We start from the raw sequence: 14,731 nt of genomic DNA on the forward strand, positions 1-14,731 counted from the left end.
AAAGAAAAATAGAAAGTACACATGATTTTGTCAATTTGTATTAAATGCTAAGTGAAGCTTTATACAAGCATTCTCTTGCACTAATTTTTCAGTACTCTGACCCATGTTACAACAAAGAAATTTCCTGTGTTTACAGTACTGACTGAATACTGGAAAACTGTAAATCATTAACATTAATTTTATCTGTTTTCACATCACAATTTGAAACAGGACAAGTGCAAAATATGTACTTACAAAGTAAATATTTAATATTACTTTTTTCATACTGTGACAAATATACAGCTCTTGCTAGTAAAATCAGAACTCTATTTACATTCTCATTTATTGAGCTCTATCTGTACAAGCTATATGAAAATAGCTTTAATGGTATAAATACACGCAGCTAAACTAGGAAATGCACAAAAATAGAATTGACCCTTGTGCTACCTTGTCTCCTTTTTTTTTTAAGTTACATGTTTTACAGTAGCTTTTCTGCCTCTGCAAAAGTTTGGAAGGGCTCCCTCCCTTTTCCTCAGCACCTACAATGGCAGCTGCGAGATAATAAAGTCCCTTTCTGAATATTACTGTTGGTTGATTGCGAGTCAGAGAAATGCAACAAAAGATGGACATCCATCAGCTGCATGATTCTGCCACACTGCTGAATCAACATTAAGGAATGTCCCTTTCTCTTGAAAGCATAGGGAAAAAAACAGCGGGAAAGGTGATGATGCTTTAAAAATACTAGTTCTAAAGCACTTGGAGAGGTGCTGCAGGTCATCAAGGTTTTTGTTTGTTTAATGTTCAAACACTTAAGTCTTATTTTAATGACCTTTAATGCATTTTTAATACGTACTACTGATGTTATCTGAACTGCAAAGCAATTGATGTACCAAAAGATATGATCTGTTAGAATTAGAAAGATATCAGAGTAAAAAATGGAAAGGTTGTAAGCCAGTCATTTTGACGTTGAGGGTCTGCAACAGATCGGTGTCTCTGGTTTGCTCTTGGGTTTGGTTTTGGGTTTTTTTTGTAAGGTATGACTGCGATGTGTGCTAGATTTTGTTGGATCTCCCCATGTACAGAACTGAACTCATTACTCAGAAATGTGGTTTTGATGGCTTCATCACCAAATGCTACAAGAAGTGAACTCAGTGGTTCAGTAGATAAAGTCCTCTGTGGCAAGACAAGCCCAGTGCACAGGCATCCTGTTAAAAGAAAATCCAAACCCATAGCTGTTCTGTCAGGTAAAAGGATAAAATAAAGGGCTACTTAGTACTGTCATGACATTCTTTTAAGCATTCTGTACTATATATATTTTTGAGCAGGAGGTCAGTCATGTGCTTGATGAAGGCACCCACAGCCTTCCTGTCCGTGCATAACCCTAATCAATTGACTTTGCTGCTGAGAACCTAGATCACAGATGATGAACTTTCTGGTTCGTCACGTGCCTGTTGTCAAATGTATTTAAAACGTCAGTTTGGATCAGGTCAGCTAAATTTCCGTGGGCGTCAAACTTGGCATCAATGGCAACGGCTTGCAGTAGTCGATTCTGATGATCAAAGATGGAGCAAAAGCGAGGGATGGCAGTCATGCGGTCAGCACAGGCACAACACCCAGAACCACTGCAGTGACTGCGAGCTAGGTCTTCCTTCTTCAAATACATACATGCACGGGTGGGTGTCAGTCCTGTCAGTTGTTCTTGAAGGTGACAGACCCAAGAGTCACTTCGATGAGGACTTAAGAGCTATTCAATCAAATTAATCATCTGACCTAGAAGCTGGGATCAGATAATAATGCTTAATGAACATAGTAATTAAACTGCAAGCAGGTGTTCGGCAAGCTTCCACATTACCAGTGTGGGTTGTGACTTGCTGTTCTCTTATACTGCCTGGGATAATAATTTTTAAACACTCCATGCTGTCTGAATGCAATTGGGTAAATTGATACTGTTGCCCTCTTGCATTTGGTAAATCTCAAGGATGTACATCCTCCTCCCCCACTTAAAAATACTGATTAATCACTGAATAGTAATTAGATAGGTCTTGCTGGTTTTCTGTCTTCATGAAATATTCTGAATGGTCTGCAAGGGATTATGGCTCCCTCTGAAATAATTACGACTGAATTGGTAGTTTTAAAAAGCAGCGTAAATTCAATCCGATCGAGACATCATTAGTTGCAAGGAGTAAATTAAAGCTCAAATCTGTTCTAAGTGGAAAAGCCAATTTCAGTCTTCTGAGGAATCTATTAATTGTCTAATGAAAAACACAGAGGTTGTGGTTTTTATTTTACTGGAGAGCTGCACGTCAATAACACGACTAAGCACAGACCTCAGTAGCACTTGAAGTCATCAGTAATTAGAGGCAGAAGCTCATCTTCCATACTGCGGTACTTCCAGGAACATTTAGAAAAAAAAAAAAAACAACCTTCAAAGCATACTGCTCCCCCACCCCTTCTTTCTGCCAACAGACTAGGAAAAGTTAATACTACTGTAATAACATATAATGAGGCAATACTACTGTAATTATAACAGGACTTACTCACAATAGACTCTCACTAGTGACCATCAATAAAGAGGCTTTAATTTGATCCATGTCTGTCAAATCATTGGGAAAAAACTGAATGGCAGCTGGTGCTGCTTTGCCCTTTACAGATAGGGGAAGAAGATGCAAAAGTCACCTTTACTGCCGCCCATAGGTGCTACCAGCACAACCATGGCACTGCACAGGGGAAGTCAGGCGATTGAAACATTAAGAGTCACAAAGCTTACTGCAGGAAAAAATGCCGAGGTCAAATCCTACTCAGATTGCTCATCTGTGTACTGTTGATTTGACATCTTCAGCTTTAAACTGATGCATCATATTTCTGAACATTTAGTCTGCTGCTTTGCTTCATTCAGTCATCACTGAAATAAACCCTGACCAACAGACACCAGCACTCTGCGATGGCAGGAACCAAGGAAGTATCTCGTTCTCCCTTAGACTGAATAGAAAGAACTGGTTCTTTTAGACTCTTAACTTGTTTCCATCTGATACAGATCAGTTTCTTTGTCAGTAGATTAGAAAACGCTCATGCTTTTCATGAGGAGAAACTGTCATTCTCCCAAGCTATAAAAAAAGATAACTTGCAAAACTGCAAAGAATTTGCTGTGAATATTTATTTTTAAATGCATAGCTTACTCCAAACTAAAAAAAAAAAAGATGCAGCTGATGAGTTCATTAGCGTGTCAAGAAAACAGTAGGCCTTCATGGAAAAAACGTGGGGGTAACGCCGGTGGGCAGCAGCGGGGTGGGCAGCAGTGCTACCACACATCCCGCTGGCAGAGCGAGCTTCTGCCGCCCTGTTCAGCAACTGCCCTGAGCTGCGCCACACGCTCCCACAGGAAGGCAGCTGGGAGCAGCTGGGAGCAGCTGGCTGATGAGCAGCGGCGGTCGAGAGCAGGGAGACAGTCCTGGCTTGTGGCTACGGGGCTGGTGTAGGACAGAAAGAGAGGGTAGACCTTAGCGGGAGGCAGGGAGAAGAGGATGGAGGCACGGCACAGAATTAGCCACCGCCGCTGCTGCAGCGGCTGAGCGCACCCGTAACTGCTGCTGTCATCACGGGAACTTAGGATCAGCAAAATGTTCCTACACATGTGTCAAACATGTGCTATGGTCAACAACAATGGAAGAAGAAAAGGGTAAGAGAATGGAATCATTTGGAATTAATTCTAAACAAAATGAAAACCTGTAACAATTACCGTAACAAAAGTACTTAGGATCTTAATTTAACAATATTTGTTGTAAAAGAAATACAGTGAGTGAAAAGATTAAGAGCACTATATTAATTTCAGTTTCACTGACAAGGACTTAGTCCTTCATACGTCTTTTCCTAAATTAAAAAAAAAAAAAATCTAAGCTTTTGAAATGTGTTCAAACAGCTTCTCGAAGTTTCTCCATGTCTGTAAATCAATTTTATTCTATTTAACTCCAAAGCCATTTTCATGAATTAACAACACTTACTGATCTTAAAGTTATTAGCCATTTTATTGCAACTTTTATAACAAGACAAATATGTACTCAGAAAAACTGGACCCAGTGTATCACAGTTAATTTTTTCATATTTATACTTCTAATATATGCAATATTTCTATAAAATCAGATATTTCCATCAAGTTTTATAAAAGTGTATCTGCTTGAAATTACTATGCACTTTTCCAAAATACCATACCATCTACTGCAGGAAATTTTCACTGGGTTTCTACCACTGTTTTTAACAGATTACTTCATGGTAGGACACTCCCTCTCTGGAATTATTTTGCATTTAATTAAAACCCTATAAACTTCAAGAAACTTTCCCCAAGCAACTCTGGCTCTTACATACGCATGATTTCTGGACTGCCTAAATTGTTTTGGTGATGGCAATACAACAGCCTCTTCAAATTTTGTACGATTTGTGGATTCATTATGCACTCATAAAGTGGCAAGATTTATTATATTTAAGGTGGTGTTTTAAAGTAATATATTTCATGGGTCAATTGTTAGTCCTTGTGACCACTTACATGGGAGTCAGTTGCATTACTGATTAAAACATTCAGTAGCTGGGCGTATACAGGTAACTTAGGCTTTACACTTTCACTGAATGTGCACTATTACATACACAAACTTGACACTTATGCATTTTACAGCACAGAATTAACAGGTTATTAAAGCCTGCGTATACTAGCTACAATGCGTAAAGGGGCTATCAGTCATACCATTTTGAGTTTTAGCATAATAAAACGTTTATTCCATGGTGCTTTTTGAATAGAAAAATCCTATTTGCTCTTACAATAGTTTCTGCAAAAAACCACACAACCCAGGTCCTGATAAACATTCATGCCTATAAATTATGTCCATTACTGGAAGAATTTTAATACAGTAGGCAGCAATTATTTTCAATGCCTCTTAAAACTTGTACCAAAAATATACATTTTCCATAAAATCAAAAAATAAAATATCTGAAAGTTCTGTGATAAACCTAGAAAGAGGAATCCAGTTTTAGAAGTTAAATTCTGTTTTCATGCAATTTAAATTGAGACCAATGCATGACATTTGTGCAGCTGACAGAAGAATTTGACTCAGTCTGCAAGATTTAAAACACAAAGGTTGTGAAAAGTAGGCAAACTCTTATTTCAGAAGTTTAACTTTGTCCTTTAAAACTTTAAATTTCGGATTGTTATTCACTTTCTTATTAAATATGACTAGAATATCCTCTTCTGATTTGTGATGTTCACCAGCTACTGCGTAATACTGAGCTATAACCTGCACAAAGACAAAAGGAATGGTTTTGAGTTAGTAAAGATGATTCCACTTTAAGCAATAATACATTCATGTTACTGTATTAAAAGTAGCATGGAATCTACTATGCTATTACTCCTTTGCAGAATTAGCACTCAATTTCTTTTGTAGCCCAGTAAGCAATAAAGAACATGTCCTTCAGTTGACTTTCTGTCAATATTCTGTTAAATAATGTCAAACTTTTTTGCTTATGTGGGACAGGATTTTATGAACTTAAAACATTACAGAAAGAAATTTTTATGACCAAATGAAATTTAAAAAAACATGTTGTACAGTACCTTTTTTCTTAGTTTTTTAATTGAAATTTCATTGTCTGGAGCCTGTTTCAGAACAGCTTTGATGGTCCCCTTCCAGTTGAATTTACCTACAAAATAATTAGGTGTACAACATCATTAATAAAACTCACTATTGCCAGGTCTTCTTCTCTAGAAGGAACCAGCCTTCAACACGAGGACCCTACAACAGCAGGGTGTCTTGAGCATAAAGTCAGGCAGACTGTTTCTGAAGATTGTAATAGAATAGACACGAAGAACCAAAAAACTCTGTGAACAACTAGTGTCAGGATTGCTTTTACCTCAACTTCTGTTTTTCAGCTATTAAGCAGCAACTCTTACATGAGACAGGAATAGCTGGGAAGATCCTGCCTCCTCAGCCTTCGAGCACAGGTGGTCACTGTCACACAGTACCCACTTCAGAGGCCAGTGACTGGCAGATTCCAAATAAACAACCTGTATGTTCAAGCACAGTTCTAACAGTAACAGCGTGTTGGATGACAGGCATAAGGAGGTTTATGTAAGCATAAACCCAGGTCCGACACGGCTGAAGTCCAATTCATGATTCACTGAGCAAAAATGGGGATGTAAGAAATACAAAGAGAGATGAGAGAGCTGGAAACCCTTTTTCCTCTACGTTGGCTAACGTGCATGGCAGCAGGGAAGAGACCTGCTGTGATGAAACAAACATGCCAAATCCCCACTGCCCAGTGAAAGCAAGCGTAGCCAAAGGTTGCCAGCACAGCAGAGGCAACAGATGAGAAGTAATTCAGCATCAGGTGTTGAGCGTGGCACAGGCTACTTACTCTGGCACAGATACGTATACTGAATATACATATGTCTATGTATACTGAGGCACAGTTTATTTCATGGCTTGCTGCAAAAGCACCGCATTTATATTCTGCGCTAGGTCTTCTGCAGAATAGTTTTCTAACCATCTGAACTCCCCCTCTTAACAATACCTTTATCTGTTCCCACATTCTCTTCATTGCCATTGGTGTTTTCTGTTTCCACGTCTTCTGAAATGTATTCAGTTTTCATTCTCTTTGTTGTGTGATGAGGTTCCTCTAGAGATGGAATTGGAGAACATACACAAAAAATTATAAAACTAGAAGAAAAGTTCTGACGTGATTTAAAAGTTTCTGTTCTTGTAACATGAGTTTATATTTGAGGTTCAGATTTTATGAAAAGAACAACCACAGCGTTAAAAATTAATCTAATTTCTATATGTAACTTCCTACTTAAAAAACTGTACTTGGGTGGATTATCGAGCTTTAAGGCATTGAGAAAAAGCATCTTGAAAACAAACAAGAACATTAGGTGTAGGATGGATACCTTCTGTGTGTTTATGTTTGCGTTTCTTTACATGTGTTTCCTCTTCTGTTTCACTCTGATGGCCACTTCCATTTATTTCAAATTCATTCTCCAAGCTCTCCTTTCCTTTTTTGGACTTCTTACTCTTTTTTACTTCTGACTGGTTTTCTAATTTCAAGTCTTTTTTCTCCTTCTTTTTGTTCTTTTGTCTCTCTTCTTTTCGTTCTCTCTTACTTTTTTTCCTCTCATTTTTATCATCTGTAATTCCATTTTCTTCTGCCATTGTTCTTTCCCCAGTTTCGGCAGACTGCCCATCTTCCTTCTGTTGTGGCTTGTCTTGTTCTTTTTCACTTGACATCTTTTGTTGAGAGACAGATTATTACAATTTTTACATGCCTTTTTTTGATTGCAACTTTTCTCTACTACATCATTCACGAAGAACATTTAATATCCTGAATTCAATAAAATTGCTTACACGTGGTGACACCAGTTACCTGAGAAACAGCACTAAATAGTGTGGGTGATTCTTCTTTTAACTTAACAGCCTAAATGCCAATTACCTTAACATCACAGAAGAAATGTTACCTTACAACAGATAAAATTTCTATTTGAAATAATTGCCTATGTGTTTTTTTAACATATTTGCTAAACATAATTAAGTTAAGGGAGAGTCAACTCTTGCTTCATGCAGACAAAAATCAGCATATTCCAGCAAGATACAGAACCCGTTCCCAAACATATGGCCCTTGAGTAATAACCTTAGCTTTGCCGTCCAGTTCCCTGTCTTGGGACGTGTCTGGGACAACAAACTTTTCGCATGATGTTAACAAAGACACTGCTGGTTCTTTTGGTTGTGGTTTTCTCACCTTAACATATTTGGTTTTCTTTCACTGCTCCTGGGCTTATAATAATTTTCTTGTAGAAGAATTAATATATTAATGAACATTTTAATATTTAAATTAAACCTGAATTTTAATAATTACAAGTGAAATACAATTACTGAAATGTTAATGTAGCTATTTAGAAAGAGAATACATGTTTACAGAAGCAACTTAATACCAACATAGTTTCGTAAAGAATAATTTCAATTCAATTTGAATTCAACTTAAAACTTCCTTTGAGTACATACACCCCAAGGTATGTATGACAAAGAGTATCCTGAGATGTTTTTAAGAACTCTTAAAGGTGTGTTGAAACGATCTGAGCAACATAAGTTGTGTTATATTTTACTTTAATGCTATATTCTATGGAAAATGTAAATTGTTGTGTTTAAATAAAATAATTGCTCAGATTCAAGATATTTTTTTAAAAAATCATTTTAAATCAAGAGGGAACTGCTTCTGACTTTAGTGAAGCTGTATCAACTCAGAATTAACGTTCCAGCAAGACAATGTACTTGAAATTCAGTGCCCAGAGTTTATGTTCATATCCTTTAAAAAAAAAGTATTTCTTTCCTTCCTGACTCTTATATTTTGATTCTTCAGAAAGAGTACAAGTAGATTTAACTAGAATCATCAAATCAAGAACATGAAGCATGACCAAGAAGGGGTTAATGTCAAAGCTATGCCTGCGCTCTTCCTCCAAAGAAGCTGGGGGGAGCAGGAGAGCATCTTTACACCCACAGCGAAGTAAACTGCTGTAACAGCTTTCTAGTAGCAGTAACAGATGTAAACAAATAATCACAACACCACCCGACCAAAACATGCTAAGCTAGTACTGAAATAGCAAAGAATTAGGCGCTGAGAAAAAGGGTCAATGTGAGTCCACAGTCCGGACACAGAAGTGGGAGGAATTTGCACCACAAACTGGAGAATCTCATCTCTCTACGCTAATAACACAGGGAAACTAGGTGCTGTTAATTTCCCACTCCAACACACATAAACTTGAAGTTCTGAAAAGGTGTTGTTTTGTTCCTTCTTAGCGTATGGTAACAGAGTGGAACCAAAGATAAAGGCAGTGTTTTCCTCTTTCCTTATGTACTAATAGCATAGAATAAAGCTAAATTAGCCTTCTGATTATCACGTCACAATCCTGTCACTGCGTCCAGGTTTTTAATCACAACCTGCCCAGTATGCACAACTACTTCAGCAATGGTGTGTTCCACAAGTTAGCAATTTAGTCCAGGAATATGAGATTATAACATAATCCATTGTAACAACAGGAGACAGTATTTCGGCAAACACCTCCAAGGGGAGTCTGAAAGGTTTTCCTTCCAGCATTTTTGACTGCATTCCTGTTGTACAGTGCTATACCTCTAACTTAACTTACGTTTCTGGTTGCTTCAGAGAAAATATCCCACACCTGGTCTTGCAAAGTGCTGTCAGTAATTCTTAAACTGTTCTTCATCCAATTCTGTGCAGGAAAAAAACAACAATAACTGAAAAGGTGCATCTTTGACTTTTTCCTTGATTACCACACATTTGGTTCTTGTTTTTATTTTTCATTCAAGAATCTAATCATTTCTGATTACGATCGGGTTAGATGTTTACTCTCTATGCACCTCTTAGATCTCCATGCTAAATTGTTTTGCGTGATGCCTGCATACTGTTACGAGGCTATACCATGCCTCTCAATTGCCTCACCGTTAGTAATCCAGAAGAGGTAAATATATAGAAAAGATAATCCTCAAGCTTTTGAATACAGCTGGTTATGTTATGTTCTACCAAACCATAAGCCAAGACATTAAGGATCTGATCTTATTTATTTATTTGTGTACAGATGGTCATGCTCCTAAAGTGATACCTTACTTTATTGCAGACAAGTAAAATTTAAGCGAGTATCTCAATGTAAACATTGGAAAGTTGTTGGGGCTACTGCAGGAGTTCCTGCTGAAAATGAAAACAAAGCAGTAAATTTCTCCATACAATGTGCTCACGCTATCAGCATCAGATCCACTTTCAGGAATGTGGAATTCTACGTAAAACCTAATGTAAAGATTTTTGCATTGCAAGGGAAATCCCAGGAAAGCTGCATTAGTAAATTGGAACAATGAACGGCAAAAACTTTTGATGTTCCACTGCAACATATCTTACCAAAAAGGAAGATGCTTCTTGACAATATTATTTTCCCTGCTTAGAACATTAATTTTGTAGAAAAGTATTCTAACCTTCAGCCCGCTAGCAGCAATTTCACCGCAGCTCTATTAGGTTCTATTTGAGTGCTTTGGAAGCAATCATGATCTTCTCTCAGCCTCACAATCTGAGGCACAGAACAGAGAGGGAAAAAAAAGCCAGCTTGTCAGTAATTCTTTAGTGATACCACACAAAACATTTGGAATTTGCTTTGGCTGTGATGCAATGTTTAGTAAAGCATGCAGTGTGGGAGATTCTGTCAAAATACTGAGCAATGGGAAAACTCTCAATACAGTATCTTGCCTTTACCAGGAAAAACCAAAGGCACAGAAATAAGAAGCCTTTAAAAGTATGTCTAAGAATTTGGACATTCAATAGAAATTGCAAATAGGAAAAATGGTATTAAAAAAAGAACAAGCCTACACATGGAAATTAAGCTTGAATGGTGAGTCTCTGTCTTAACACGTAATTAAAATGGCACAGACAGAGTCCTTTTAAGCAAGGAGATGTATTTTGCAAACATTGCCTATTTGAAACTCAGCTATCGCACCATTTATTTACCAATGCCCACACAGGCAATTTGTCCCACCGTTGTTAAAAGAGTGGCACTTGCTAAGAAAGGCTATTTTTTAGCTCCCTGCATGGATTACTACAAACCTCTATTAAAACATACCTGAAACTTTACTTTTTTTCTTGGAATATTATCAAAGACACGCATTTGCTCCAGAATGTTCCGCACTTTCGGGCTTATGTTTGGCTTCTTCATTACTTCATGAATTTTCTGAATGAAGAAGACCAGAATTAAATCAGCAAAGCAGCACAACGATCAAATGATACACGCAAGGTATGCAAGTCGGAAACACACTGGACAGAAATCATCACAGAGACTATAGCCTGCTGGAAAGAACTGTTCGACACACATGGGCAAAACAATAACCTTCAGTTTTATCATAGATCACAAGATGCCTCGAAGTTATCTATGTAAATATTCATACCTATGTAGTAAGCAGAGGCAAGCAGGACTGCTCACCAATGCTTTCTGCTGTACAAGTTACAACCTGCAATGAAAACATTTAAAAGTAAAGTAGCTGTATCACATAGGGGATTCTCGCAGCATGACAAAGACCTGCATTAAGAAAAGCAATTGTCAACTGGTTTTTGCAAACTTCTGGAGTTAATTGTGAAAAATCAAGCTAACTTTGAGGCCACAGTTTGACATGCATTTCTTTTGGCAGCAGTGCCAGCTTCAGCAACCATTAACCCCTAGAAGGCAGCTCAGGCTTATTCCTACGCTATGGGTCCCAGCACAGGAGAACAGAGGAGGCTAGGCCAGGGCCTCATGGCAGTTACTTGAACAGCACTGCTCCTTGTGGGGAAAAAAAGGGCTCCAAGCTTCCCGTTATTTAAAGATGTAGCCATTAGACACTGGAGAGCCTCCCTGTGCTTCTGAAAATCTGTTTACTGAAAGGTTTTGTGGATGTGTTAAGACTACCAGAAAAGGATGCTCTGTAATAATCCCTCACTTTCTGTGTAGGAATGCTTGAGGAAGGCTAACAACTTTCATAAGCAATAGCATTCACATCACACTGCCTTTGAACCATTACTCAAATGATGTTCAACCTCAACAATGCCACTAATCTGTCAACTGCAGTGGTGTTATTCATATGCCTTGAGTATGCACGCAGCTTAGGACTCTGTTAGACTGTGTTCTATATGAGACAGAAATCAACAAATCCATGGATAAAGGTGATCTAAATAATTTTATCTAATGGGGTTTTAAAAACATGTTTGAGAGTTCCTTTCCAAAACCTTTAAAGGAAACTAAGAGCCATAAGGGGGTAGGTTCTTGCATAGGGTAAATAACGACCTGAAGGGTAGGACAGAAAGTGTAGGAGACATTTCCATCCATGCTGGAGCCTCTGCTGTTCAACACATTTACAAAATACCTGCAAAGAGGGCAGTAAATTTTCCTGATGATATGAAGCTATTCAGGATGAGGACTACGAAGAATTCCAGAAAGATCTTAAAAGAATGAGTGACTAGGTAATAAAAAGGTGAATTAAATTCAACACATTCCCATAAAGCAGCATGCACAGGAAAAGCAATCCTAACCTCCTATATAGAATGGCAGGTTTTAACTTGATCACTGGAGCTGAGACACAAGATCCTGGGGTTAAAACAGCCAATTCCATGAAAATGTCAGCACAATGATCAGCAGCAGTCAAAAAAAAAGTAGATCAACTGACAAAAATCAGTAAGAAAGGAATAAAGAAGGACATAGAAAACGTCATTATGCACAGAGTAAAACTGTGGTTGATCCATATCTTGAACAGCGTATGTAGTTCTTGTATAACCTCATCTCACGAGGATACAGTAGAACTGGGAGGACTTCAGAGGACCAAAGATATAATTTACAGATGAAGAACAACTGAGCAGGACAGGACTATTCAGCCTGGAACAGAGACGATGAGACGAGGAGGGATGCCCGACAGCTCTACAAAAGCGTAAGTGGCACGAAGAGGCTGGACATTGATCAATGCCTCTTTGCATGCAAGAACTAGGGAACATTAAATTAAACCAGTAAGAGACAGATTCAAAACAAACAAAAGGTGTGTTTCTTACCAGGATAAGCAATAGACCTACCAAGGAATTACCAAAAGCAAGCTGTGGATATTGGGAAAAACAGGTCTCTGGTTTGATCCAGTATAGCCTCTTGTGTCTTTAACGATTGCAAACGATAGTTATTTAACATAATCTGGATATAGTACAAACCTCACCTGAATCCACGCCTGCTGTTTAGCATCTCCTTTGTTAGTTTTGGCCTCAAAATCTTTTCCACCGTATTTCTGGTCTTCACTTACGCACCTCACATGTCCCTTATAATCATCACCCCTGAACAGAGGAGAAATATTTTTAACTGTAGATCACTGAAGTGTTTCAGACCTTAGAACGATGCAAGACTTATGTAAGCAACAAACTGAAGCAGCAGATGATAGCATCTACCATTTAAACCTGAATACTGTCAATGCTCATGAGTAAAGCTTGACGGCTTACAGTGCATGCTTGTAAGACTGGTGACATTTCGGTCATGTGACAGCCTTCAGGGAAAAGTTCTGACTTGCAAAATCAGATCTGAGCCTTCAGTATACCGCTGCTTTGCTTAATGACTCTGTATCTTGTGCACATCTGTACGTGTAACGTATGCACACGTATTAATGCATATCTGTGGTTTACTACTCACACTGACAAGTTTTAAAATTACAAAAGCAGATGAAAAATGCTTGCAAAAACCTAATACCTAAATATAGATATACTAAAGTGGTAGTGCATTTCTGACCAGCACGTAAGTGCCCCCAGAAAGGAATGAATAACATAGATCTTCATCTTTTGTCAGCTACTTATTAAGAAATATAATCATTATTTGAGGACAATCTTATTTTCTTATGCAAATTCACACATTTATATTTCAAAAGCAGATAGTAGCATTGCTTTCTTCGGAGTTCTGAGAAGTGACAACCAAATTCATAATTTTTGATGTTATTGCCAATCTTACTCTCTCTGAAGTAGCAGAGTAAGTAACAGTTGTTGATGATCAGAAGCTGAAAGTGCTGTCACTTGTAACTGTAAATGAAGAAATGGCAACTGTTTACTGTGTCGTTTAGTTGTCCTTGTGGTTCAAACTGGGATGATTAAGCTTGAAATTATACAAAAATGCACGTCATTTTTAAATACAAATATGAATTATTTAGAAATTGCCAAATTTAACTCTAATACACCACAGGAAAATCTTGTACTTGTGACAACCACTGCAGAGCGAGCAAGTCTACTTCCCATGCTCTACCTACCAGAAGTCCTTGCCACAATCCATACAAGAAAGACACTGACAGTTTCTGCAGATGTTCACATGTTTTTCAACTTGTGCTTTCTTCACAGATTCTCCACACGCATCGCATGTGAAAACCACCATGTCGGTGAGTGGTCAGTAGCTCCTATACACTGGGCACAACCTTCTTCCCCCCCACGCCAGGGCAGCCCTAGAGACACAAGGAGCAGACCTTACATTTACAGCTTGAACGAAGAGCTTGGACGGCCGAAAAGAGCCGCCGCGGCGCACCCACCGGCAGGAAAGGCAGGCGGCGCGGGCGGGAGTTCGGAAGGAAAAGCTCATTTCGCCCGAAGCCCTGAGCACAAGGGAAACCCGTGATCGAGTAACGCCCCCCCCCCCCCCCGATACGCTTCGCAGGCCGCAGTTCGCCTGCGGGAGCCGCCTGAGGGGGGGCCCGACCACACGGGGCGGGAAGGCCGGCCTGCCCACCCCCCCCCGCCCCTCGGCTGCTGCCGCCGTCCCGCCTCACCCCGCACCCCCTACGGCCACCGGGCCCCCCCGCACCTCGACCGCCGCCTCCACCGGCCGCCCCGCGCGGCACGTGCCGCCGCCGCCGCCGCCCTGCCCTGCCTTGCCCCCTCCGTTCCTCCCTGGCGCCGCCGCTCTGCGCCTGCGCGCTCCCGCCCCGCAGCGGAAGCGGAAGGGGCGGCAGCGGAAGCGGCGGGCCGCGGCCGATGGTGGGGCTGGGGCTGCCGGCGGGCGGCAGCGCGGGGATGGAGCTCGGAGGCGGCCGGAGCCGGTAAGCGCTGGGCCGAGCAGGGCCGGCTCCTTCCCCTCGGCCGCTCTGCCCGCCTCTGCCAGGCCGCGCCGCGTTCCCTGCGCCGAGGGCTCTGCGGCGGCCGTGCCCGTGTGCTCCCGCCGCGGCGGCTGGTGCTCGACCCGCCCTCAGCCCCT

The 14,731-nt window shown here is 40.0% G+C and overlaps 1 protein-coding gene across 1 annotated transcript; it reads right to left on the minus strand.

Moving 5' to 3' along the window:
* Positions 1-3,982: 3,982 nt before the first annotated feature.
* On the minus strand, positions 3,983-14,372 carry LYAR (Ly1 antibody reactive). Its single transcript, XM_086464066.1, has 9 exons — positions 14,342-14,372; positions 13,797-13,985; positions 12,729-12,843; positions 10,625-10,732; positions 9,149-9,232; positions 6,902-7,238; positions 6,529-6,633; positions 5,573-5,658; positions 3,983-5,258 (listed from the first exon to the last, which is right to left on the minus strand). The coding sequence occupies exons 2-9, from the start codon at positions 13,916-13,918 to the stop codon at positions 5,124-5,126; spliced, it is 1,092 nt and encodes a 363-aa protein (XP_086320192.1). The 5' UTR covers positions 13,919-13,985; positions 14,342-14,372; the 3' UTR covers positions 3,983-5,123.
* Positions 14,373-14,731: the final 359 nt, after the last annotated feature.

This window comes from Leptosomus discolor, chromosome 4, assembly GCF_034619465.1.
Source record: "Leptosomus discolor isolate bLepDis1 chromosome 4, bLepDis1.hap2, whole genome shotgun sequence".
Taxonomy (NCBI): Eukaryota; Metazoa; Chordata; class Aves; order Leptosomiformes; family Leptosomidae; genus Leptosomus; species Leptosomus discolor.